Source organism: Ictalurus furcatus, chromosome 15 (genome assembly GCF_023375685.1).
Source record: "Ictalurus furcatus strain D&B chromosome 15, Billie_1.0, whole genome shotgun sequence".
Lineage (NCBI taxonomy): Eukaryota > Metazoa > Chordata > Actinopteri > Siluriformes > Ictaluridae > Ictalurus > Ictalurus furcatus.
The window spans coordinates 20,876,663-20,904,084 of record NC_071269.1 but is presented as its reverse complement, the minus strand read 5'-3'; the positions used below and the strand labels follow the sequence as shown (position 1 = coordinate 20,904,084).

Below are 27,422 nucleotides of genomic sequence, written 5' to 3'. Positions count from 1 at the left end.
AAAGTAGCAGGTAAACATTTTCTAGTCAACAGAATTGGTTGAAGTTATGCTGAGGATGGTCCATCATGAATACCCTACACATTTCCCTAAAATAGTCAGGAACAATCTGCTTGGAACAGTCAGGAAGTCCCAGGATAATCTCATGCTATATATTGTAGATTTGTACCTAAGACCTGCTGCTGTAATCATAAAGACTGTCCTGTGTTCATCCAAGGACTCGCTCTTATTCACTATCTGTTCATACTGAACATCCTTTCAACACACTTTTTTACTTTATAGTACACAGAGTGGTAGAAGAGTAATGATTTATATTTCCACTATCCGGTATAACTTAGAAAAGTTTCTTGTTTTTCCCCCATCACCTCTGATTTGCATATTATGGATCTAAATCTATATTGGGAGTTCTGTAAAAGGTGCTTTGTGACAATGTTGACTGTTAAAAGCAGTTTCCAAATAAGTTTGAATGGAATTGGACTGCCATGTAATTTTAAAAAGCTTGTCTTCAGCAGATGGTCAAAGGGAGGGTGGTGTCTGGTCAGCATCTGATCAAATAAAAATCGCTGACATAAAATTAGGATGGTGATGGTCTCAAACACACACACACACACACACACACACACACACACACACCCCTCCCCGGGGTTCCCCCTCTATTCAGTGCCTCTTTAAGAGACCCCTGGCGAGAGGATCTTCTGCTCCATAAAGAGAAGATGCGCGAGGATGACTAGCCATAGGCTTTGGAACTGACTTCAAAAGATGTTTGATGCGCGAGCGCTGTGAGAAGAAGGACAAAAAAAAAACAAAAACAACGGGACCGAACCTGGGAAAATCATTCCTCTTCAGGAGTTCACAGAGTGCGGATGAGTCCTGGACGAGTCGCCTTACCTCGAGGATTTATCGCTTTTTTTCCGCTGCAACGGTGTTCACGTTGATTTTCGTGTGGTTTTCAGAAGAACTCCTCGCGCGCGCTCTGCCTCTACAGTCACTGTGTTCGCGCGCGCTCTCTGTTCGCACGTTGCTCTCGCGCTGATCTGCAGCTGCTGATCTTCCAGACAGTAAAAGCACATGGCTGCACTGACGCTCTCCAGAACCGACAACATACTGCATAACTTCTTACAGGTATGATCCGTTTCAAAATTGGCATTAGGACTATAAGAACACACCGTGGTTTTTATTTTCAAATTCAAGCTCATTTTAGTCATGTCTTGTAAACAGTTAACGCATTGTTTTTCTTAAAAAAAAAAAAAAGGCTGAATAGAAAACGAACAGAAATGTGGAAACTTTGTTGAAGGATTTTTGAACACATCATTCACTGTAGCTCACTTTCACAATACTGTAGATCAGAGCCTCTCAGATTGCTTACATCCAGGAACCTCAACCACAGTAAAAGAATTTGCAAGGACCCCAATAAATCACAGCACAGATTTCATTTGAAGAACAATAGGCTACCACCAGCTTTTTATTCCTGAACCTTCCAGTCATGTAGGTGTAGATTTCAAACATTGTTTATCAAATTAACAATGGTTTTATTTAAAATGTGGTGAAAATATGTTAACTCAAATATAACTACAACAATCTTGATACTAGTTGAGAGTAATCTCCAGCACCACCATCATATGATTAAAAAAGCAATACACTTAGGGAGCTACTAGATCTACATCATGGAGCTCTGGTGGTATGGTCCCCAGACCCCATTTTGCAAACCATGGCTCTAGATAATGTTGTTGTTATTATTATGTTAACTTTTAGTTTGAATTTATTTTTCATTATATACTTCTGAAACCATTATCAGCAAATAATAGTATAACTGTAACTCCATAAATACCTAGAGTTCTACATTTCTAGCTAATTAATGATGTAATTATTTAAATCAAATTTTATTACCAAATAATGATGATGCCATTTTAAATCATTTTCATTTTACTTTGTGTGGTTTTAATAACATGTTCTTATCCCCCTCAGGATCGTACCCCGAGCTCCTCTCCTGAGAGTGGCCCTAATCCGCTGTCTTTCCTGGCCACCACGTGCAGCCAGGCTTGGCAGGTGAGCGGCACCGTGGGCACCGACGGGGCTCAGTTCCCCTATGAGGGCACCGTGGGGACCACGTCCAGCATGTTTCAGCTCTGGAGCAATGACGTGGCCCCAAACTCCAGCCTGAGTGCCCATCATATGGCCTTCACCGTGCCCAAGATGCAGTTCCCCGGCCATGTGCAGAGTGGCCTGGGCTCTCACTCGCACCACCATCATCATCATCACCACCACCATCACCATGAGCTGCCTCTTACACCTCCAGCTGAACCTCCCGCTTCATACTCATTCGAGGTCTCGCCGGTCAAAATGCTGTCGTCGCAGGCGCAAGGAAACACTCAGTACTATGCACAGCACAATGCTGTTGGCCAGAACTTTCCCAGCTTCCTGCAGAGCAATTCAGCCAGAACCCACCTGCCTGGAGGGCACATCGAAGATAGCCAGCAGTGGTGGAGTCTTCCTCAGAGCAACACTGGCACCTCCAGTCACCCATTCTCCCTGGGCAGGCAGCTGGTTTTAGGCCACCAGCCTCAGATTGCTGCTCTGCTTCAAGGAACCTCCAAGAGCCTGCTGGGCTCCACACGCCGCTGCCGCCGCTGTAAGTGTCCAAACTGCCAATCCACGGGGAACACCGTCGGCAGCCTAGAGTTTGGCAAAAAAAGACTGCACATCTGCCACATCCCGGAGTGCGGCAAGGTGTATAAGAAGACCTCGCACCTAAAGGCGCACTTGCGCTGGCATGCAGGTGAGAGGCCCTTCATCTGCAACTGGCTCTTCTGCGGTAAGAGCTTCACGCGTTCAGACGAGCTGCAGAGGCACCTGCGCACACACACCGGCGAGAAGCGCTTCGGCTGCACACAATGTGGCAAGAGGTTCATGCGTAGTGATCACCTCTCCAAGCATGTCAAGACCCACCAGAGCAGGAAGGGTCGATCCAGCCAGCCCTCACACGCTGACCCACAGCTGAGCAACATTAAGAGAGAGTGAAGGAAGTCAAGAACTGTAGTGCACAGATAATCTCACGACTCTCAGAGAGATCACTTGAATAATCCTCATGAGAGACAAAGCCATATTTAAAAGTCCACTGAATTTCTGAATATAGTGCAGAGCTACTGAGAGATATTAAGGTCTATAATGAAGGCCACGCTGCTAGTAAAGAGGTGATGGACAAACACTCCAAACAGGAAATGTGACGTTTTAATTTTTTGACATGGTTTCAGGCATGCTATACATCTCACTAATGCTGTTCTCTCTTTGCACAAAGTTCATTTGTCAATCTATTAATTCACTACCAATACATTGTACAAGCACAATATAAAAATATTTATTAAATTAATTTGGTCCTTTATTTTTTACAGAAAATATTGCCTTAATACTTTTTGTCGCATTTTGTTCTTTTGTAAAAAATTAACTAAGATAATTGTTTTAACCTGTCGGATTGTCTGTAATTATTCCCTATCGTTCCAATATGAATTTAAAGCAGCGATTTGCACTCAAAACATTTCTTTACTTTAAATGTAAATTTCTTGGATGTTTGCATAAACCCTGGTTCCATTCTGGAGAGTGTTGTAATGTATATAATGTTTATTTGGCATACAGTTCTATAATGACTTAGCATGTGAAAAAAGAATAAACAAAAATGGACAAAAAACCCAATACTCAGTACCTGTCCTTGTCTTATTAATTCCATGGCACACGCCTCACCTCTTAATTAATGTGTATATATGAGTAAATGGTTCGCTAATATTAAATCTAACATCACATGAGTGCTGGGCCACAGCCTACACAACAATTCTAATGTTAATTTAACAGTATTCGAGATGCTAATTTAGGGTGGCCATTGTTCCTGGGTGGTAAGGAAACACTTTAAAGGCTCAAAATGACTGAAAAGCTCTCAGACATTTTACACCTCACCGTAAATTGTTAAGACCATTGATAGAGACCCTGCCCTTACCGTATGCCATCAAGTTCACAGTCATTTAATGGCTTTTCCTATCTCAGTGGCGATGATAGAGTCAACAGTTAGTGAGGATGGCACTCGGCTGGAGCTCACAGCGAATAGACCTCCAGCTGCTAGGGTCCTGCCGCTAGTGACACCAGTTGCTTTGATTTGTCATCTTTCTGCAAGTGAATGACTTAGCACCTTCTCTCAGTAGTCATGTATATCACAGGCATGCTCCCATTAGCTTTTTACTGCTCTACAGTGCCCAGAATGTGACCCTGCTTGAGAACAAATGAACCAGATGCCTGCATAAATACTTTCCTACTTGTCACTGTGTGTAGGCTCTTGCTCTTGAAACCAACGCTAAAGATCTACACTATGGCAATATCATGTGTCTGAATCTGTTTAATGCTCCTAATACCTGTGTTCGGATTTAAACCTGAAACCTAAACCAGAAAGGTTTCATTCTTTCTTAATTTTTTTTCTTTCTTTCTTTCGTCCTTCCTTCCTTCCTTCCTTTTTAATTAAATATTAATCCAGAAACACTGGACAGATACCCAGATGTACAAATAGCAGAACCGTCAGCACTGGCTATGATTTCTGGCTTTGACCGTTCCACAACCTCAGTTTGCTGAACTCAATTTTTATTTGAATTCAAAATTATATTTCTGTATTAAGTAGACATTATAAATGCTATTAATTTTTAACATGTGCTTTGGCTTGATATCCAGTGTTATCCAGCTGACACAAAGTATGGTAAAGTAAGGAAAATGTGTTTGCAGTTGGCTTCTTTTTATAAAAGGAAATGTATTTTTATGAGAGATTTTAGAAGACTAAATTCGTACATAATTATATTAACAGTTAACGTGATGATATCTATTTAGGGCTACCATCGCACTATTAACCTTACTTCTAGCGAGTTAAAAATTACCTCTGGAACATTATCTCAGATTACTGGCTAGCCCTGGATTCATGTTTATTCTAATCCTGCATTTGATATTCATTGCTCATGAATTTAAAATGTAAGTTTTAGAGTGCAGTAGTTCTTCTATAGGTAGGTAATTGGGGTGTGGCAATATATTGGGACATGATGTATCACAGTACAAAAATTTGATGATGTGCATTGTGAAAATGTGCGATTCACATTGTGTATTATATGTTTATGATTCAGAAATAAAAGTCTTCTTCTGGGAAGGCTTTCTTCGAGATTTTGGCATGTGTCTGTGGGAGTCTGTGCCCATTCAGTCAAAAGAGCAGCTGTGAAGTCAGGCATTGATGTTGGAGTTCCAATCAATGTTCCAATTCATCCCAAAGGTGTTCAGTGGGGTTGAGGTCAGGGCTCTGTGCAGGCCACTTGTGTTCCTCCACACCAAACTCCTCAAACAATGTCTTTATGGACATCACTTTGTGCACAGGGGCACAGTCATGTTGGAACAGGAAAGGGTCTTCCCCAAATTGCTGCCACAAAGTTGGAAGAATCTAAAATGCCTTTGTATTCTGTAGCATTTGCATTGCTCTTCAGTGGAAATAAGGGGCCTAGCCCAAACCCTGAAAAACCATTATCCTTCCTCCACCACACTTTACTGTTGGCACTATGCATTGTAGTAGGTAGTTTTCTCCTGGATTTGCCAAACCCAGATTCATCCATCAGACTGCCAGATACTGAAGAGTGATTCACCACTACAAAGCACATGTTTCCACTGCTCCAGAGTCCAGTGGCAGTGTGCATTACACCACTTCAGCTGACACTTGGCATTGCGCTTAGCGATCTTAGGCTTGTATGCATCTCCTTAGCCAATCAAACCAAGCTGTTGTTGGTGTTAGATGATAAATGTTGTTGGGGCTAGACGCTTCCATTTCACAATAATAGAACTTACAGTTGAACAGGGCAGAGCTAGTAGGGCAGAAATTTCACAGACTGACTTGTGGCCTATTACAGAGTCACGTTTAAACTCAGTGTGCTCTTCAGTATGACCCATTTCACTGTAAATGTTTGTCTATGGAGATTGCATGGCTACATGTTTGTTTTATGCACTTGTTAACAATGGGTGTGGCTGAATCAGCTGAACTCAGGGGTGTCCACATACCTTTTACCATATAGTGTGTATATTAGACTCAGTAATTTTAGTTCATAATTAATTATCAAACTATTTCTTTATTATGACTTACTGAGTAATTACTCATTTGAGTCATGTAGTCGTTAATAGTAGTGACTTACTTTTCTTTACTGTTAATATAGTAGAACTAATTCATTCCAGTTTAGTCCCTGCATAGTTACAATACATAGTTAGCTTGCTCAGTGTTACCCAGTATTAAGAGTCAATAGTAACTTAGGTTCATGTATACATTTGGGGTATACATTTGTCTCATTACTATATTTTTTTACAGTAACATAGCAAAAATGTTGAGACCTTACAATCCATGTTTTCCAAAAAGACAGTTTATTTCATATGATACAACAACAAGATCTGTCACATAGACATTTAGTCTATCTAGTCTGTCTTTTCTGTTTTCTCTTGCTAAAACATCTGCAACAAAGCATGCAAAAGTCTAGATTTGTGCAAAGGCAACAGAGGAGAGGCCGTTCTCAATACAGGGCTATATTTTCTAGACAAGAGACAAGAGGATGTGGACATTCACTTGTAACAGTACTTGAGAATTAGCCTTTCAAATGTGCCAGAATGAAAATATCTGGCATTTGGTGCAACACTGCATTATGGCCAAGTCTTCCTAAAGCATACGTAATATCAAAAAGACATTCTGTAAAAGTTACGATGATTTTATGGGTACCTCAATCCTACATGGATCATCGAATCATTTCTTTCAGATTGACATTTTTTAAGAAAACGGTGCAAATCAATTCACAAGCATAAACAAAAAATTTTTATTCAATTTTATCCAATTTTCATGCCTAATGTGTAAAGTGCAGCCAGTCACAGGCGGTTTGGTTAATTGGGCATGGGTTATTAGCAATTAAACTGGGTTGTAAATTATTTGGTTTGGTTATTATATGCAAGTGAACAACAAATAGGTGTGTAGGTAATATATCAAGGTAAAAAAAAACAAAAAAACAATAGTAATAAAGTAAAATTTCATTAATTCATTCATACTGTCACATGGATTTTATATTATTTCTCCTACTGCAGTGTAGATTTGAGCCAGCACATTTTTTTCTGGATGCCACTCTGCATAAAACAGAGGTGACTCAAATTAATCAAAAGGTGCATAGTTCAGTAAAGCAGGTGGTTTGCAAATGCCATCCTTTGTGTGTTTTCAGAAGCTTACTGGTGGCCTCTACTGGTTCAACTGTGTGCTTGCTGGATGCTAAAGTGTATTCTGTCAGAATAAAAAAAAAGAAAGAAATTCACCGAGTGCACTGCAAGAAAAAAAAAACATATTGGCAAGTAAAATTCTGAATATAAATTCATTTATATAATATTTAATTAGCATTTTTCTTTCTTATTTTATTTGTGCCAAAGGAGCAAGAGAATTTCACATTTCATATTGTTTGAAGGGAAATAAGTTTAACAATATCATACTCATTTTCAAATAATCTAATAGTGGGAAATATTAGATCAATTCACTTATAGTCAAGAGGTTTTCACTCATGAAGATACAGTCCTCTCCAAAAGTATTGGAACAGCAAGGCCAATTCTGTTGTTGTATTGAAGGCATTTGGGTTTGAGATCAAAGATGCATATGAGATGATCAGATTTAATTTCCTCATATTTGCATCTAAATGTGTTAAACAGCTTAATGCATGACACCTTTGGTGGCAGACCACCCAAAAGTAAATTAAGGTAAATAACACTTAATATTTGGTTGCATATGCCTTGCTTACAATAACTGTATCAAGCCGGTGACCAACTGACATCACCAAACTGTTGCATTTTTCATTTGTGATGCTTTTCCAGCCTTTTACTGCAGCTACTTTCAGTTCTTGTTTGTTTCATGGGCGTTCTCCCTTCAGTCTCCTCTTCAGGAGATATAATGCTGCTTAATTGGGTTAAGCTCCGGTGATTGACTTGGCGAGTCTAAAACCTTCCACTTTTTCTCCCTGATGAAGTCCTTAGTTGTGTTGACAGTGCTTTTTGGATCATTGTCTTCCTGATGAAGTTCCTCCCAATTAGATTGGAGGCATTTCTCTGTAAATTGGAAGACGGATTGTTTCTGTGGACTTCTAAATTCATTCTGCTGCTACCATCATGAGTTCCATCATCAATGAAGATTAGCGAGTCTGTTCTAGAAACAGCCATGCAAGCCCAAGCCATGACACTACCTCCACATGTTTCACAGGTGAGCCTCTATGTTTTGGATCATGAGTAGATCCTTTCTTTCTCCACACTTTGGCCTTTCCATCACTTTCATAGAGGTTATTCTTGGTTTCAGATCTTTGTAGCTCACCTCTGTATTTCTTTGCAAATTCCAATCTGGCCTTCTGAGTCTTACTGCTCATGAGTGGTTTGCATCTTGTGGTATGGACTCTATATTTCTGCTCTAGAAGAGTTCTTCGAGTGGTGGATTGTGATACCTTATCCTTTGTACCGTGACGGTTATTGGCAATGTCACTAACTGTTGTTTTTGGGTTTTTCTTCAAAGCTCTCACAATGTTTTTGTTATCTGTTACTGTTGTTTTCTTTGGCCAGCCTGTTCCATGTCTGGTTGTTAGTACACCAGTGGTTTCTTTCTTTTTCAGGACATTCCAAATTGTTGTATTGGCTATGGCCAATGCTTGTGCAATGGCTCTGATAGATTTTCCCTCTTTTCTCAGCTTCAAAATGGCTTGCTTTTCTCCCATAGACAGCTCTCTGGTCTTCATGTTGGTTTATCCTTTTTAACAACAAACACAGTCTTTACAGGAAAAACCTAGGGCTCAAACCAAGAACAGCCATTCAGAGCTATTAATTCTTTAAACAGTCAATTTAACAGGGCACACCTTGGAAGAAACAAAAACACCCATCAGCCACATGTTCCAGTATTTTTGATCACTTGAAAAAATGGGTTGGTTCAAACAAAAGGTGCCATGTGGGGCAGTGGTGGCTTGGCCGTTAAGGCTCTGGGTTTCTGATCGGAAGGTCAAGGGTTCAAGCCATGGCACTGCCAAGCTGCCACTGTTGGGCCCTTGAGCAAGGCCTTTAACCCTCTCTGCTCCAGGGGTGCCGTATCATGGCTGACCCTATGCTCTGACCCCAACCCAGCATGCTAGGAAGTTGGGGTCAGATTCCATATTCATTGAATTTTACTGTGCTGTGACCAATAAAGACTCATTATCATTATATGTTCAAAGTTGTTTAACACATCTAGATGTAAATATGAAGAAATTAAAGCTGAAATTCTGATCTGTCGTCTCATAATCCTAAACCTAAATGTCTATGTGTATAGTGAAAACAATCAAACTGGCCTTGCTGTTCCAAAGCTTTTGGAGGGGACTGTATTTTGGCAGTGTGAGCAAATTCATAACCTCATTCATGTCTTTGCATTTTATAACATGCAAATGAATGTACTTTTCACAGGTACAAAGGATAATCTGATTTCCTTTAAAACGGGAACGATTTTGTTTGCAGTCATTAAGTTTAAGGGCTTTGGTAACTCCTTTTGGCACTTAGTGATGCACCTTCAAAGGAGCTTTTCATTAAAGCATTTGATTCTCATCGTGTTTCTGATATGCTGTCTTTGATTCTCTCTCATTTATTCAGGGAGTAAACAGTAAGCTAGGAGTCATGCATTGTGATGGGAGCCGCTTAAACAGGGTTCAGTAATTACACATAAAGATTGTCATACTGTAAGGCTTCTCGCTCTGTTGTCTATTGTTATAATAAACAGCATTTTCCTTTCGAAAAAGTCTGTTAAATCCTAGAGCACACTGAGTGCATGCATGCTTCTCTGCCAAAATGTAACAGATGCATGCTGAAACAGTCGCATCTTTCTCCAACTGTCCATGGCTTGATGTGTTGACCAGTAGCTGCAGCTGTGCAGCTGCATGGAGGAGTGTATGACCTCTAGTCTTACATCATGGCAGCTGAGGGTCTCTAGGGGAGCACTGTATATGCTCTCCTCACACTCAGATCAAACAGCACTGTGCGTTCAAACAGAATTCAGAAACACAGCACTGGACATGTCCATATTCAGTGAAGAGGCACTAAAGCCTATGCGTCTTCATGCACAGAGTCGCTCTTTAATGTACGGTATATACAAATATATATACTGCATTATCAGTCTGTTTCTAATTGGCTCCTTCTGGAGAATTTATATATCCCAGCAGGCCCGGAAATAAAAAACAGTGCCTTTGTAAACAGGCCTAGAGCCCCATGTAGGCTCTGTAATGCTAGCCATTAGTATCCTGAACTGCAGAGCACATTGTTGAGGGAAAATACTCGACATGTTTTTACAACACTGAAGCGGTTTCTACTGCCCATACACACCTACACACTCTTACACGCTCATTCACACACATGAAAAGTTCATTCAGCTCCAGTGACCTCCCGATGCAGGAATGGTTATTTAATTTTTCAACAGAAAGCAAGGAGGAAGAAAGAAAGCTGAAATAAAAACGTCACTTGGTCATTCACGTCAGAGTGCGAGTAAAGGACAGGACAAGATTAAATCGTCCCGGTCGTATAGTGGACGCATCCAGGTTGTATGTGACAGGCTCCGAAGGCAGCCAGGGTCAGAGTTCAAGGGCAGCTCAAAGTTCATCTTCATCCAGCTGGGCCAGGTGATTGGAGTGCTGCAGGCTGGAGGAGGGGCCTGGAGCTGACGGTCCCGCCTCCCACAGTGGTGCTCTGGAACCGCTCTCTCCTGCCTGCTGGATTTGAAAGGGAAAATATCTATTACACCAAACGGCTTCTTCACTTCTGCTTCAGAAACATTCCTACAGCATTTCCAAAAGACCTTTATTAATAACATCTGGGGTTAAAAAGGCTCAACACCTGTGCCAAACATAGCAGAGCAATTTGCAGCTAAGGCCTAAGCATGTTATATTTGGAGCTTTGGCTGACAGAGCTGTTCCTTTATTAGGGCTATAACTGAGACTAAGTCTCTGTGAATGAGTTAGTGAATCACAGCACTACGCAGAGTTTCAGCAAAACAGTACTGAAATGTGAGAATAAAGGGATATCTGCAATACTGATCCAAAATGTAGCTTTGTTCTGCTTCTCAGTACATATATACGTCCAGACACACCCATGCTCTTCCTGCTGCCTCTCATTACAAACCAGCATTTGTAGTTTTGATTAGATACACTGATGACTATGAATCAATTTTCCTCACCACTACTGCTGCGGTTCTCAAAGGAAGAAAAATCCTCGAAACTCCTTTCAACATACAGCAGCACCAGAAAAGTGCATGAAGTTGATGTCAGTTATTTTCTATGGTAAGTGCCTGTGACTGACTGTTTTAGTCCCCACAGAAGTTACCAAAGAAAATAAGGGAAAGTACTGGTTGTTTCACATAAACAGAGAGAAACTAAATTACCACATATTCCTTCCAGAATGGAGCGTTCCCAAAAAGTTAATTCACCACGAAGCATGTTTTCATTATTCACCACTCGCCATCAAAACACCATTTAACTCCAGCAACAGTATGGGACGAGAACAAATAGGCTGACGATAAGGATCTCCCTTCCCGTTCTCCTTCCTGTTTGTTTTGTAGCACAGGCATGCAGAACTGAGTAAACAAGATAAACAATCCAAGCCAACACAGCTATTGTTGAGGTGTCAGTCAGGAGCAGGTGGTACTAATGAATCACGGGTCCACCCGAGTAACAGAACACAGATGCCAGAGTAGGCGATGAAGAACTTGAAGGTGTGGGACACTTGTTTTGCACTAGCTAAATTCAGTACTGCTACTTGTCTTATTCGGGGAAAATAAAAACCTGGGTTACTCCACTTATGATATGCATCATGATCTTATCCTCACTTGGTTCCCATGGCAACAGTGATATGTTATTGTTTTGGGTTGTACATCCTGTTTTGTTCTAGTCTCAGCACTTGGTTCCTTTCCTTGATTGTGTACACTTCAATTACACGACCACTCACTGTTTGCAGTTCAGTGGAAAAGTTTGCACACCCCATGGTTTTTGAACGGAAAAATGTATAGAATGTGTCTTCGCTTAACAAATAATATGCAACAAAAAGAATACTAATATTACCAAAATCAACAGAAATATATTTTCTACAAAAAAATTTACCATGATACTTTTGAAGGAGGCAGTGTATGACATTCAGATCGAGTTAGGATAAATATGTCAAGAAGAATGAGGAAAGCCGTGGGGGACAAGTACAACAAATGTGAGGAGAAAGCTAAAAGATGTTCAGAGCATACAAACGAGGTTGGAGGCAAAAGATAGACAACGTCAAACTTTTGAACTAATACTTTGTTTTTTGCTATTAATATTTTAACTAAGCCTGTGTGACAACTCATTAAATTTCTTCTTGCTGTCTTCTTGACTTTAACACTGGAGACTCCTTCCAAAAAAAGCTTCACCAAAGATTTCATAAATTTGTAAAAATCTGTTTACATGGAGTGACTGCCATACAGGTCCCTGTAAGCTGTTACTATAGAAATGATTACAGATTAGAGCGAGGGCATTAATATAAACCTTGAGATCATTATCAGAGCTGCTGTTATAGAAAATGAATCAACACCTTCTCACCAATCAAAATTTCCATAAATTGGAGAGCTTTAAATTTGATGCAAATGAAAGTCATGAGGTGCTATATAGATATTATAATGTTATTACATTCAAATTAAACATTTAATAAAATAAGATCTAAAGATCTCTAAAAACCCATCCTGTTGTGCTTCCTCTGGCTTCCAGAAGGGGGAGTGCTGAAGCTTCTTTTCAGACAGGACATGTCCAGACCTCGCTGTGAATATCCAGTGTGACTGCTGGTTTCAATCCGAGCAAACAGGTCAAGATGAACTGAGTAAACTGGAAGAATAATCAGGTGTGGCTCCTGTTTGGTTGGAATGGAAATCTGCAGCCACGTCAGCCCTTTTGTGGATAGGATTGGTCACCCTTGTCTTACAGCCATGTTGTGAACATATGTGAATGTGCACCTTTGAGCCTTGTGTGTTGGCGGGATAGACGCCGTTGGACACTGTCTGGCAGGAGTGGACAGCATGCGAGAAACAGGGCTCCTCAGTGAACGCCAGCTGAACTTGGGTTGGGGAAACTGTTTCGGCCTCCAGCCGGGACTCCAGCTTGCATCGCTGTGTTAACTGTAAACACAACATCACACACAAATATATATTTTCCACACAGGTCCTGAAAGTGTCTGATTCCTGAGGATGTTTACTGAGCTTTCCGGTTCTGATGAGATTAAAGCAGGTGATTTTGTTCCAATGTGTTCTTATGTCTCAGCCAATAAGAGCTCAATCATTCCAGTTCTACAGGCTGGACATGCTTGTGTTTGTTCTCAAATATTGTGCCAAGTGTGTGTATGTGTGTGCATGTGTGAATGTTTCTTGTACCTGAAAGCACGGTAAAATTAAGTTTAATGTACTGCATCTGTAGAGTGTGTGTGATTACCACCAAGAAGAATTTTTTCCTGTACTGAGAAAACAAAACACACTAGATTTTTCCACTAGATTCACTGGAACAGTCACTAAATTCAGAGGGAAGAATTTGTGGTTCACAGCTCCAGGATCCACGGTTTGATCCTGAGCTTGGGTTACTGTTTGTGTGTGGTTTCATATGTTCTCCCCATGGCCATGTGGGATTCCTCTAGGTTCTCCAGTTTCCTCCCACCTCCCAAAAACGCACTGGTAGCTGGAACATCTACACTAATTTAGCCTCTAGATGTGACGTGTATGTTAATGTGTGTCTAATGCTCTGAGCCCAGTGTTGCTGGGATAGGCTCCAGATTTCCCGCAAACCTGAACAGGATAAAGTGGTTACTGAAGATGAAAAATGAATGAATGGAGTTGTATTGTTCTGATCAATCATGGATACCACAAAACCTTTCAGGAAAAGCAAGTAAATGAATTGCTTTTTCCTAGATTGTCTCATCCGGAGACCTTTATCGTCGGAGTATAAATATTACTTCGAATTCTCACTACATAGTGATGTACTTAAAACATTTAATAACAAAATTCAGCAACTGCCCTTAGGCTTCCATTATAAGTAAGTTTAAAGTCAACAGGCTTACTGTTAATTTCTAAATAAAAGTAATGATGTTCAAATTCTTTCTAATTGTCATCACTATATATTCTACAGATGTGGTAGATAGAGATGAGGTTGAAAAATGTTGGAGTATTCCTTTAACAATACGTTCACAGTAATTGTTTGTAGTGAAATGAAAGGTCAAAGATGACCAGATGTCAGAAGCCTGAGCTCATCTCAAGTGGGTATGTTAATGAGGACTGTACCTCTAGCTGTGCGGATGCATCACCAGGCCCCGGGCTGGATAGGTAGAGGGAGGGTAGGGATGTGTTGTAGGCACGCAGGCAGGGTGCTCTCTGTCTGTCCATGGAGGCTGAAGAGTGAGGCCTCAGCCCAGATGTTGCACACACTGGAGGTCTCATGGTGCGACCCAGACTGTTACTCTTACTCTCCCTTCGCTGGTACTCGATGGGTGACTGCAGGGCTAAGCAACCAAACACAACAACGAGTTACACCCTTATACTGCTAACCTAAAGGGTGCATAGCCTAAACAGGAAGTTCACTGCTTCTATTTCCCAAAATATAAACAAACTAGCAGCCTAATTTAAACCACCATGACTCTGATCAGGCGGTTACTAAGGATGAATGAATGAATGCTGTAAATGCGCCACACGTTAAAGTTAATGAATGTGGTGTTCATTTGAGGTTTATATCTGATAACGAGCTTGAGCCTGAATAAAAGTAAAAACCTCCACCTTATACAATATTTTTGTTGGATCCTATGTGATCCCAGTCTCAATGAATAGTCTCAAACAGATGCCCTTTGAAACTTTCTGGCAAGCTTTCAAAAAAAGAAGAAGAAGAAGAATAGAATAGCTCCTATTCATATCTGTATTTGTGTCTGTTTAGAACACATTATCTGTTCATTCCGAATAATATATTCAATTACATTCCTAGTGAGTGTGGGTGTGTGTGGGTTTGCACGTGTTTGTTTTTATGAATGATCAGGACCAGAATGACTCGACTATTTAGCAAAAATCGAATAAAAACCTGCCTTACCAGGATTAGCAAGATAGACCTTACAATATAAAGTGCTTTATATAAAATCTGTGGTGTTCTTTTTTCAAAACTGAAAGTATAACTCCATTTCTTTGTGGTTAGTGAGGCTAAAGTTAGATTTAGGATGGAGTGTTGAATATTTATATGGTGCGTGTGTGTGTGTGTATGTGCGCACTGATGATATCCACTAAATCCTTTTGAACAGTTATTAAACTGTAAATTATTCAAAAATGATTTTGTGAGTCAAAACAGCCCTTTTAATCCTGATCCTGTGTGTGTGTGTTCTTTCTAAATTGTTTCATAAGTCAAATCCCACTCTTTAATCCAATCCTCAAGACGTGTTTTGAGCTCTGTTGCTTCTAAAGACTCTAAAGATGGTGGAGGTGATGATGGCTCACCGTTGAGGAAATTGCGTTGTGTCTCCAGGATCTGGTTCACGTCGCTCACCCAGGACCTGCTGATGTCCACCAAGGAAGATTGCAGAACGAATCGCACAGTGTTGCCGTCAGCACCACGGGACGTCAGCGCAAAGCGGGTCGGGTCACCGTCTACACACGCCTCCACACCCAGACAACTCATCTGAGATGGACACCAGACCAAAATGATTGGGAGTGTAATAGCAACGGCTCTTTATGAAAACTGATTATGATACTGTTACAGTGTATCCTCATGGTAGCTGTTATACTCTTGACCATGACATTATCAGTGTATGATTATAAGGGTTATAAATGTATGATTGTGGAATCATATGAAAACAGCCAATTACAATCAGCTCAAATCATTATGAGTAGGAAATGTAATAATTCTGACAGGCCAGATCATTTTCATAAACTCAAGGGTACTTAGGTTTTTATAAAATCATAGCATTCAGGCTTTTAACTTCCATGGAAAGAGAAAGTCTGTGGTTTCACAAGTGATATTGCAAATAATTCCGTACAGCATTCTAAAGCCATATGGCCTTTTGTTCATATTATGCTAATAAGAAAAATGTGTTTCGCAGACTTTCATATAAGGCATTAATATAACCCGAGCAAATGTAATTTAATCTTTATGGAAGCGGTCATTTTCGCAGAGGAGCGGCAATACAGAAAGAATGGTCACTGAGTTAAACAGACCATTTTTAACAACGGTCATGAGGCACTAATAATACTGCAGATTAGATTGCAGCTACTGATAGGATGGATAATGTTACAAAACCAGTCTAATGAACTCAGCAAATCTGAGTCATTAGATCTGAATCATTAGATCTGAAGATCTGAACCATTAGGTCAAGGTATAATTCTGAAACACGCAAGAGAAGGAACGAGAAGGCCCACCTTGATGCTGTTCTTAAATATGTATCCAGGAATTGAGAATCCTTTCTTCCGATCAATCGGCTCACTAAAAATGACGATCTGCTCGAACAAGAAGACTCGCCTCTCCTTAGGCCTGGACAGGAAGCTACTGTCCTGTTCTGTGACAGTAAAAGTGTCTTGTTGAAGCAGCTTTCCTTGTGCTGTGATTTTCCCCTGTAAAGAGAAAGTCGATTTAGGAGCCAGGACAGCTCAGACCTCTCCACTATTTCTTTCTTTGTTGAGACAGTTCTAAACTGCAGCTCGCGTCTGGCGCCGTACCTCAAAGCCCTGCAGCCGTCCTACGTTCATCATGTCATTACAGCGCTTAGGAACAAAGCACATCACCTCCACTGCTTTCTGTTGCGGAGACAGTGAGTGAGTGAGTGAGAGAGAGATAGAGAGAGAGAGAGAGAGAGAGAGACCTAGAGAGACTTTTAAACTGTGTGAAAACCTGTGTGAATATTAGCAAGCATATTGAGTACGAATTATTCGATTTCTGTGAGATTTATGCATAAGTGTTGACGCCACAGTAGAAAGAGTTCACACAGTTCTGTGATGCAGCTCTGCTTGGCACCTGATGAATATTACACCACACCATCTTTTGCTAATTTAAATATAAACCACTGGAACATTACAGATACAGTTTCATACCTCCAAATCCTCTGTGTCCATTCCAGCCTTGGTGTAATACTTCAGGAAATCCTGCTCAGAAAGACACAAAAGTACACTCTGTATCTGAATCAGAAATCCTAGCGATACGCGTCATCATTTTGGCCATGTGTCCATATCTGAAAAAGCTATTTTTTCACACATCTGCTAATAATAAACACACTGGGTTCTCAGTGGATCTACCTTATATGTAGAATCATTCCCAGTTTATCACGTGCACCATACCTCCTGGGGCTACAATCTGGAACTTTAGGGGTTTCAGAACAACAGGGATGAATACTAATGCAATCATCCAATCAGAACTTACTCAGTTTCTACAACATGAACGAGGATACCGCCACCGTGCTTCATTTGAGGGTAGTGTTTTCTGGGAAATGAACAATCTTGATGATCTTGAAAAATGAACTTTTATGTTTCTTTTTTTTTATTATTATGATTTGTACATCTTTGTAAGCTATATTCCCCCCAATATATACAGTATGTTAGCCCATCTCTTCCTCATCTATAAATAATAATGGCCCCCCACAGAACCACCACTGAGTAGAGTATTATTAATTTGGTGGACTTTTCATAGTGCACCAGTGACATCGACTTGGCAGCGTGTACGGTTCTGGTATAAATGTATGTAAAACTATTTCTACAACTGATTGAACAAACAACGGTTTGTGCTCTTGGGTAGCCATTCAGCAACACGAATGTGATGTTCAGTAAGGACCGTTCCATTGTGAGTTAATATAGAAGTGTTTCCTATTATGCTGTTGCGTTTCTACATTTTACTGTGGCGTTTTAGGTCTTGCTGTCCGATTTCGGTTGGTCTTACAGGCCACTACTGGAAAGCACACCAGGAAAGCATTAAACACAAAGAGTGCACTGACAGCCTCAATTAATCATGTTCTCTCCACTTTTATGAAAGATGTTTACAGTGGATAACGTCTGAGCACTATTTATCAGTTAATGATCTGTTCAGTGTTTAACTAAGCTAATTAAAAACATTCGTTTCAAAAAGGTCATGGTTGTTTGGTTGTGTGTCTGCATCAATGTGTGTGTGCGTATGTGTGTGCATCCGTAAGGTGTTTGTGTTTACAGAATTCTCTCTCACCTTCAATAGCAGCTGGTATTTCATGATTCTCTGCACAGGTTTGATAAGGAGATCGTTCAACTGTAACCTGTGACCAAGCTGCTGTTTAAGCTCCTATGCACAAATAAAATGAAAGATTGGGTGGTTTTAGACTGGATTGTAATATTTGGTGCAAGGTCCTATGTGACAACTGTCAATAAAACATGAATACATTGTTCTGAATGAACAGATAAGATACACATTCTAATAAAATGCACATCATTTTTTATTTTATTTATTTATTTTTTTAGAAAGCTTGCCAGAAAGGTTCACAGAGTATCTGGATAAGACCAAAGGTGTGGATCGGCCACTCGAAATCCTGCTAATAAAAAAAGTCATGCCAGCTGTAGGTTTTTTGTTTTCATGTGGGTGAGAGATGAACACATTTATTAACGTGAACATGAATGCTTTCAGCTATGCTTTTACAGTCAGGCATTTCCATCATAATCAATCATTCATAGTAACTGCCTAGTCAGGGTTTGTGGCGATTTGAATTCGGAAAAATGTAGCCAGCAGGATTCCAGCTTAGGTTAGAGTGTGTGTACAATTGCAATTCCAAGAAATTTTGGACGCTGTGTAAAATATAAATAAAAACAGAATGCAATGATTTGCAAATCTCATAAACCCATTTGTTATTCATAGTGGAAGATGGAAACATATCAAATGTTTAAACTGAGCAAATGTACCATTTTAAGAAAAAAAAATAAGGTAATTTTTAATTTTATGGCCGCAACACGTCTCAAAAATGTTGGGACGTGGACAACAAAAGGCTGGAAAGGTAAGTGTTACTAAAAAGAAACGGCTGGAGGTTAATTGGCAACAGGTCAGTAAGATGATTGGGTATAAAAAGAGGCAGATATAATAAAGAGGCAGAGTCTTTCGGAAGTAAAGATGGGCAGAGGATCACTAATCTGTGAAAAACTGTGTCTACAATTTGAGGAACAATTTCAGAATAATGTTCCTCAATGTAAAATTGCAAAGACTATGAATATCTCATCATCTACAGTATATAATATGATCAAAAGATTCAGAGAATCTGGAGAAATCTCTCTGCTCAAGGGACAAGGGTGAAAATCAATATTGCATGCCCGTGATCACCGGGCCTTCAGGCGGCACGGCGTTAAAAACAGGCATGATTCTGTAATGGAAATGACTGCATGGGCTCAGAAACACCTCCAGAACTCATTGTCAAATATTAGAACAATATTGAGAAGAAATGATGAGGACCATCAATATCCAGCCAATCAAGACAACGCACATGAGTCGCCTGCCTGTCGTGTCTATCAAATCAGATAGCTTCCTCTCTTCCACTAGCATTCAGCCGTTGTTGTGTACACAGCCCAGAAGCATGTTTTTGGGTGCATGCCATCCATAAGGTCAGTGTACATTGTGGTATTTTCTTATTTGTTTCAAAATATTTTTTTTTAATTAAAAGATGTCCACAATATCAATAACATGATATCCACAATATCTCAAAAAGCATACTGTGACATCATTTATCACAATACATTTTATCATCATATCATCAAGTCCATCTGGTGAGCATGAGTCACATAGAAGAGTGTATTAAGAATTAGAGGATACTTATGATGATTGCAGAGATAAATCTGCTCATGTACCTCACACAAAGCTGCAAAATAGGTGTGTGGGTTTTGAAGAAGAAGAAACAAAAAGTCATACTTACTTCAAAATAGGTGTCGATGTATTCTGACACTATGTGCTCCGACTTGGGTTTGTTCTGGCAGTATACCACATACATGTGAAGACGCCTTTCCTGCAAATATTGGAATAAGAAATTAGAAGTGAAATAATGAGTTGGTATATGTCCCAGGTAGCGCAAAGCTCTTTCATTCTCTGGTAAGTGCCGTATATTCTGAGAGATCAGGAAATAATTGCATGATGAATCAGCAAAATGGCCAAATGGATCAGAGTTAAGTTCAGTAGAGACTCAGCAGGCCATTAAAGCAGTAAAAGACAAGTAGTGCAATGAGTATTAAAGTGTCTATCTCAGTAAAAATGCACCTGTTGTAGAAGGGTGATGTAAATGTGTGATGGAGTGAGGCAAATGCATTAGACTGAGCGAGAGAGAGAGAGAGAGAGAGAGAGAGAGAGATTTCATGCAAACCTCAGCACTGCAGTCATTTTCTGATCGTTTGAATTTGTTTGAATCTGATTCTGTCTAGTGGATATCGAAAGATGTGATGAGATGAGAGTGAATGAGAGAGACAAAGAGGAAGAAACACAAGTTGCTGAAAGAAAAAGACAGAGAAAAGAAAAGAAAGAATGAAGAAGAGCAGTGCCTCTGTACAAGGTGCAGTTGTGCTGAGTGTAGGAGTTAAGGATGGACGGATCAATGCTCAAGTATCAATACTTTCTATCCAGGCATTTCCGTTTAAAAATCAATCCTAATATTTAAAAAAAAAAAAAAAATGTTGATACTGATTGGATCTGAAGAATAGGAAAGACTTTTCCTTCCGGCCAGCTCACTTGCCTTGACTGTCTGTTTTATACACACACTCACACACACAATACAAACAGGCAGGCTAGAGAAATGAAGGTTCAAGGAGTGAATGTACAATGTAAGTGATATGGCTGAGGGGAAAATAAGGGGCATTTGGAGTTATTTCACACCTCAAATAAAAACAAACAAGTTTATTCAATGCTACAGCAATAACACAAACCTGATTCGATGAATAATTAAATGCATTTTCAGTTGACTTTTAAAACTCTTGTGTAGCCAAACAATCCTTTGTTGTTTTGGGGTTGTTTTTTTTACCCAAAGAGAGAACCTTCTTCCATGACTGATTTCATCTATAATTCTTAATATCCATGTTTGCAAATTATAACTGTAGAAATTGCAAAATTACGTTTGCTAAATAAAATAAACAAAGAAGAATTTTCAGAGTTTCGCTATTGCTATCAGTATTGGGATACTGCTGTAGTTTGAGTATTAGATTAGATTCTGATAGGTCAGCTGTAAACCCCTTGGTGACATCACCAGCTGGCAATTCAAATTCATAAACATCACAACATCTTTGTAGCTAAAGACATATGGCGCTTTACTGAGCTTTAAACCAAATACACTTTTAAATAGTTTTAACAATTTTAACTAAACCAAAAAAAAAAAAAAAAAACATATTCTTGCTAAAAAAACAACCATAAAGCGAAGTTTGAACACTGACTACGTTTACATGGACAGCAGTAATCTAATTATTGACCTTATTCTGAATAAGACAATATGGTGATTAGGTGTTTACATGAGTCGCTTTTAGAATACTCCTTTCTTGTACTCGTTTTACATGTTATAGTGCAGAGTTTCGATTAACGGCACACGTCATTACGTCACCGCGCCATGCCGTCCCACGTTCCCTCCAGAATTTCACGTATCAACACACAGTTCGTCTTCGTTATGGTACCGTAGACAGTTTTGGGTGTTTTTATTTTTCATTTAACGAATGCTTCAAGTGCAGTTAATTATTTGTCATGCTATACGTGCTAATAGACGACTGCTTGAAGCCGCGGGCTGCATCTGAAACCGTGTACTTACCTACTATATAATAGCTCAGATACATGTATTTCGCCTACTATATAGTAGGTAAGTATGCGTTTTCGGTGCTCTCTTGTTTGCCGTCAAATGGTTGAGCACTGCCGTGTGTGTACGTGTCCTGTCGCAAAATGCGGTGAAAACTCCCAAACGATGTTAATAGTGTGAATAGGGTGTGTACATGTCTGTAATGCACTTCGATAATGCAACTAAAACAGGAATACTCCACACGTCTTAATTCCATTTGTGTTTACTTCGAGTATGACTTTAATCGGATTAAGGTAATTAAAAATTGCTGGTTACATGCTAGTTTCTTAATCAGAGTATTGTCTTAATCGGGTTAATATAGGATTATTGTTGTCCATGTAAACGTACTGACTGTGTGTGCGTTAAGCAGTTTGACCTGATTTAGTTTGAGAAAACTGTTGAGAAAAGAAGGTAAAGGAGATTGAGCACTTGCGAGTCAAATCCCGAAAATGACACGGTTATACATACAATGCCATGGCCAGGAGTCAAGGGAGCAAAGTTGGCCATTCTCTCTTGGTGGGAATGGCGTACTATTTCTCCCCTGTCAGTCAGAGTGACACCATCCTATAGTGTGCATCTGTAAGTTCATGTATGTGAAAACGGCCAGTTACATTTACATTTATTCACTTAGCAGACGCTTTTATCCAAAGCGTCTAACAAATGAGAAAAGTACAAGCAAAGCGATATATCTAGCAGAGAACAATACAAGTAGTGCTACCATACAAGATCCATTAATTGAGTTCCAGAAGAAGCAAAGTGCACAGAGTAGAGGTGGAAAGTGCAAATATATTTAAGGGTTTTTTTTGTTTGTTTGTTTGTTTGTTTTTGTTTGTTTTGTTTTGTTTTTTTTATGAGTCGGTTAGGTGTTCACGGAAGAGGTGGGTCTTTAGCTGTTTTTTGAAGATGGTGAGAGATTCTGCAGTCTGGATTGAGATTGGAAGTTCATTCCACCTCTGAGGGACAGTTAGAGTGAAGGTTCTGGAAAGGGACTTTGCGCCACGCTGAGTGGGAAGCCAGTTAACACTTAGTCTCAGAGGAAGCACCAAATGTAAGGAAATTTTTAAAAAGAAAAGAAAAGAAAAAAAGGAGAAGAACAGTATGACAGGAATATTGCAGTAACTCAAATAATCACTATTTACAACTATGGTGAGCAGAAAAGCATCTAAGAATGCATAACATGTCAAACCTTGAGGCAGATGTGCTACAACAGCAGCTCACATCAGGCTCCACTCCTATCTCCTAAGCACCCGCTCATCCAAACTCAACCGTCCAGTTTCAGTGAGAGCACATCAGAGAGTTTACTTTCCTCAGCACTACTTTTGACTGTTTTATTAACCTACTTTTTTTTTTATTACAAACTCACTAATACAACACGTAATATGTGTCATACTTGATCTACATTTATAGATTAACTTGCCTGTTGCTGCAGCCAAGTTTGAAGTTCATGCTGAAGTAGGCTTTACTCTCATTCCTCTCATCGCATCCCATTTTATTCAGAACAAAAGCAGTCTCAAGAATTTCCGGAGAATCGGGTCCATCGATTGTCTTCAGTAATGGCCTTTTTAAAAGTGCTCTTTGAACTAAAACATTTTCATTGCTTCAGTTGGAAATCATTTTACAAATAGGTGCCGTGGGCTAACACATCCCCCGCCCTTCCTTTAAACTCCTCTGCATAGAACTCATCACTTTAGATCGGCCCTCAACAAAGGGCAACGAAAAAGAAAGCAAAAAAAAAACTGAAAATGGAGAGAGAGGAGGGAGATATGAGAAAAAAAAACTCATGCCAAGAGAGAAGGAGAGAGAGAGAGATAATGGAGTTGTATAAGGATGAGGTCATGTATAATTCAGCAACGTTATCCAGAATGTAACTAGAGTCAAGCATACAACTACAGCCAGGTACTGGGAGCCAACACCTGGATATCCACACACACACACACACACACACACACACACACACACACACATACATACACAGAGTTGCTTGGAGACAGCTCTACCAGTGCAGAGTAGATCAAAATAGAAGCTGACTTCACGATAAACTCTTAAACGTTCCAGTGAAAGAGTTTATTATTTCAGATAAAGCAGTTTAGAGCCATACTATCAGTTTACATAAGCAAGGACTCACACATCTGGACCTTCATCATTGATGAGTAAAACAGAGAAGCCTAGAGATAAAGAGCAAAGCTGAGAAAGCAAGGGAAAAGAGGCAAGCAGAGAACACAAGCCTCTGTTTTTCATTGCAGTTGCATGAGGTCGTCTGCTTGTTGGCCTTTCTTGATGCCACTTTAAGATTTTCGTTACGAGTTTCCGTCTTTATTTCCATCTGCCTCTTTTAAGTTCAATCTCCAAAGGCCTCTGTCTTATTAAAAAGCAAAGAGGGCAGCGAAGAAATAAACTGACTGCCAACTTGTAACTCCGAAGTCCATTCATGTTTGAGTAAAAGACTTTAATTAAACCACCCAAAACTTCAATCGCAGCACACACCCGTAATCAAGAAAGTGCACGAGCAAATTAACATGAGCATAGATGAATTTACCAGGTTCCTGCCTGAAAACATCTGGACCTGCCCCAAAGCAGCGGCCGGTCCAGAGAACACTGCACTTTCTTTTCTCTAAGAGCTGATTGTACGTTGAGCACATTCTGCCAGAAATAGGCGAGCATGGAGCGTGAAGCTATGCTATCAAAGAACGTGTTTGTTATTCCACCTCTTGTTCCTGGCTACGTTTGTTCGCCTGTTTTTTCCCTCTGGCTTCCTGACCCCATGAGCTTTCATGGAGGAGAGCCAGTAGGATCATGCACTCACTCACTCTCACACACATACACACACACACACACACACACACACATACAGAGTATCAGCAACGGAGGCTATGTGAGGGACAGAAATAGAGTGCAGTGAGGAGGATAAACACAGCCGGTGTGTGTTTTCTCATCTCTGTTTACTCATTTACCCAAACACAGAAAGGAAGCATGGCACCACTACTCAGAGAAGACGGGCACTCACAGAGACCTTCCGTGAGGGAGAGATGCAGAGAGACAGAAACAAGCCATGTCTTAAATTGCATACTGTGATTTAATACTACTTATAGTAGGTCTTGGCAGTGGTGGCTTAGTGGTTAAGGCTCTGGGTTACTGATCGGAAGGTCGGCGGTTCAAGCCCCAGCACTGCTGAGCTGCCACTGTTGGGCCCTTGAGCAAGGCCCTTAACACTCTCTGTTCCAGGAGCGCTGTATCATGGCTGACCCTGTGCTCTGACCCCAGCTTCCTGACAGGCTGGGGTATGCAAAGAAAAGAATTTCACTGTGCTCTAATGTATGTGTGACCGATAAAGACTCATTATCATTATCATAAAAACAGCACTGTTGAGGCTCGATTCCGATTGGCCAGAAGGTGTTAATGTATTTTCTATAACAGCACAACTCTGACAGTATCGCCAGCTGCAAGGTTTATATTAATGCTCTTCTTCTAATACATATTGTTTCTATAGTAACAGTTTACTCAAGGACTTGTATGGTAGACATTACACATTTTAATTGACACATTTATTAAGCACTGTTGAAAGGAGTCTTTAGTGTCAGCACTTTTTAAAACCAAAACCAAAAATACTACGTTTTGTTTTTTTGACACGGGAAAATGTTCATGTTCAAGGCTTTGGGGTTTCTGGTTAACATAAGCTGCTTTTTTTTGTCTTTATAACTTCAAGAGAGAAAGATACTTGGTATAAAATAAGAGATAACAGGAACTAACTTGTTTTGTGGGCATTCCACAACATTACATGTAACTATAAATGATTCAAATGTATGATGTGGCATTCTTTAATTAATAACAAAAATGTCATCTTGGGTCAATTGCTGTGGTATAAAAGGAATAAAATGTGTTTTTATAGGAAAAATACAACTTTGGTGTGGAACAGTAACTCTGATGAATCACACCAACTTCTTGTTGATTATTTTCAACATGCTGTGTTATAGGAAATTGTGTTGTTGTTTTTTTTCTTTACATATCTAATACCTACATTCTACAACAGGGAAGTAAATCTGTACATGAAATGTGAATAGACTAAATTGTTACAAATTCTCCTACAAGCCCCTCCCTCTTATTTTTATTGCTAGAGAACAGGCAAAAGAGCAAATTGCATTGAGCACTAAAGCACTTCTGAAGGCTGATCACAGAAATGTTAACATGTGCTGTAAAAAAAAAAAAAAAAACAACCCACATGGTTAATCTATAGCATCTTAGGAAACCACCTACACTGGGCCCCATCTCATTACCCTGCCCCTGACTGGTGCAACAGTAGTCAAAGAGAAAAGATGAAACAGCGCGTGGAGGAAAAGTGGAGGCAGGGCAGTGGTGGGTGGTGAAGATAATGAATGAAATAAGGATTAATGTAAAGCTTAAAAATGTACATTTATCTCATTTCATGTTCATTTTCCACAAGTAAGCAGTTATGAAATTAGTAAGTAGTTTGTGGCAAAATGGTAATCTGATTTCTATGAATATTCAACAGGAAAATAAAAAAAGGGGGGGGGGGTTATGGGGGTGGGGGGGGGGGGGTTTGCCTGGGGCTCTCACAGTCTCTACAATCATCTCTGAGTGGACAGGTTAATGCAAAAAATTGTCTATCACTTTTCCAAATATAGTCCATTATCTTCTGAGTCTGTACACTCGAAGGGAGTCTAGAATAGTAGTCTAAATAAGTATTCAATTTGACATACAGCTGCAGGCAGATAGATAAAGCAAAAGAAACTGAAAGGAAAAATGAGAAAAATGAACAAAGAACCAAGCAGAAAGATACACACACACATACACACACACACACACACACACACACACACCAGACACGGATGGAACAAGAGGAGGAAGAAAAACACTGAGACTGAAACAGACATGGAAGGAAGGTAGGAAGATACACGGAATGAAAGAAAGAGACAGGTGGTGAGAGACAGACGCAGGTTTAACTGGATTGACTGACAGCCTGGCAGACTTACATGTTTGATGAAGAGCTGTGCCAGTCTCTCAGGCTCTTCCACACATTTCTCCAGCTCACCCATGAAATAACTGCTCAAAAGAGAGAAGGGACAGAGAGGATCAGTCAGATGTGCACTGATACTTACATCTATACAAACCGAGCAATTGCAGAGCAAACGCTAAACTAAATGACAGGAAGGGATATTAACTTCATAACTCCACTGAGGCTCAGCTATCTTTAGTATCAATTCTGGAAGAATGTGGATAATGTATACTGGATACTGTAGATATATATCTTTAGCATCAATTCTGGAAGAATGTGGATAATGTATACTGGATACTGTAGATATATATGTAAGAACTATTGCTATAATCATAAAAAGTGTCCTGTGCTCATACCAGCACTCATACTAACCCTAACCCTAACCCATAACAGTAATGAGATCTCAGAACTGAGTAAATTATTTGATGAAATGGGTTCTATTTGGGTTTCTAAAGATATATGAAGGGCTATTATGGGTGTTAATAGTTGTTTATTAGTAAAGCTTGTTCATGGTTGATGAAAGGGGTTTATGTTGAAACAAGTGCAACTGTAAATTCACTTGTTAGATGATTCGTGATTCACTGAT

The 27,422-nt window shown here is 39.9% G+C and overlaps 2 protein-coding genes across 6 annotated transcripts in view; one reads left to right on the top strand and one right to left on the bottom strand.

The window, feature by feature from the left end:
• Positions 1–1,065: 1,065 nt before the first annotated feature.
• Positions 1,066–3,594, top strand: sp5l (Sp5 transcription factor-like). Its single transcript, XM_053643727.1, has 2 exons — positions 1,066–1,119; positions 1,963–3,594. The coding sequence occupies exons 1-2, from the start codon at positions 1,066–1,068 to the stop codon at positions 3,013–3,015; spliced, it is 1,107 nt and encodes a 368-aa protein (XP_053499702.1). The 3' UTR covers positions 3,016–3,594.
• Positions 3,595–6,394: 2,800 nt separating this feature from the next.
• Positions 6,395–27,422, bottom strand: part of arhgef25a (Rho guanine nucleotide exchange factor (GEF) 25a) — an 82,061-nt gene continuing 61,033 nt past the window's right edge. For 2 of the 5 annotated variants that reach the window (XM_053642538.1, XM_053642541.1), the window contains 9 exons: positions 26,814–26,883; positions 19,939–20,028; positions 18,237–18,329; positions 17,120–17,170; positions 16,748–16,825; positions 16,451–16,642; positions 15,533–15,713; positions 14,342–14,559; positions 11,158–13,192 (listed from right to left, as the gene is read on the bottom strand). In XM_053642538.1, coding sequence (XP_053498513.1) covers positions 12,884–13,192; positions 14,342–14,559; positions 15,533–15,713; positions 16,451–16,642; positions 16,748–16,825; positions 17,120–17,170; positions 18,237–18,329; positions 19,939–20,028; positions 26,814–26,883 — 1,282 coding nt within the window. In that variant the 3' untranslated portion in view covers positions 11,158–12,883. Of the gene's footprint in view, positions 10,776–11,157; positions 13,193–14,341; positions 14,560–15,532; positions 15,714–16,450; positions 16,643–16,747; positions 16,826–17,119; positions 17,171–18,236; positions 18,330–19,938; positions 20,029–26,813; positions 26,884–27,422 lie in introns of those variants that run through there. The other 3 variants (XR_008387841.1, XM_053642540.1, XM_053642539.1) reach the window with 3 other exon arrangements.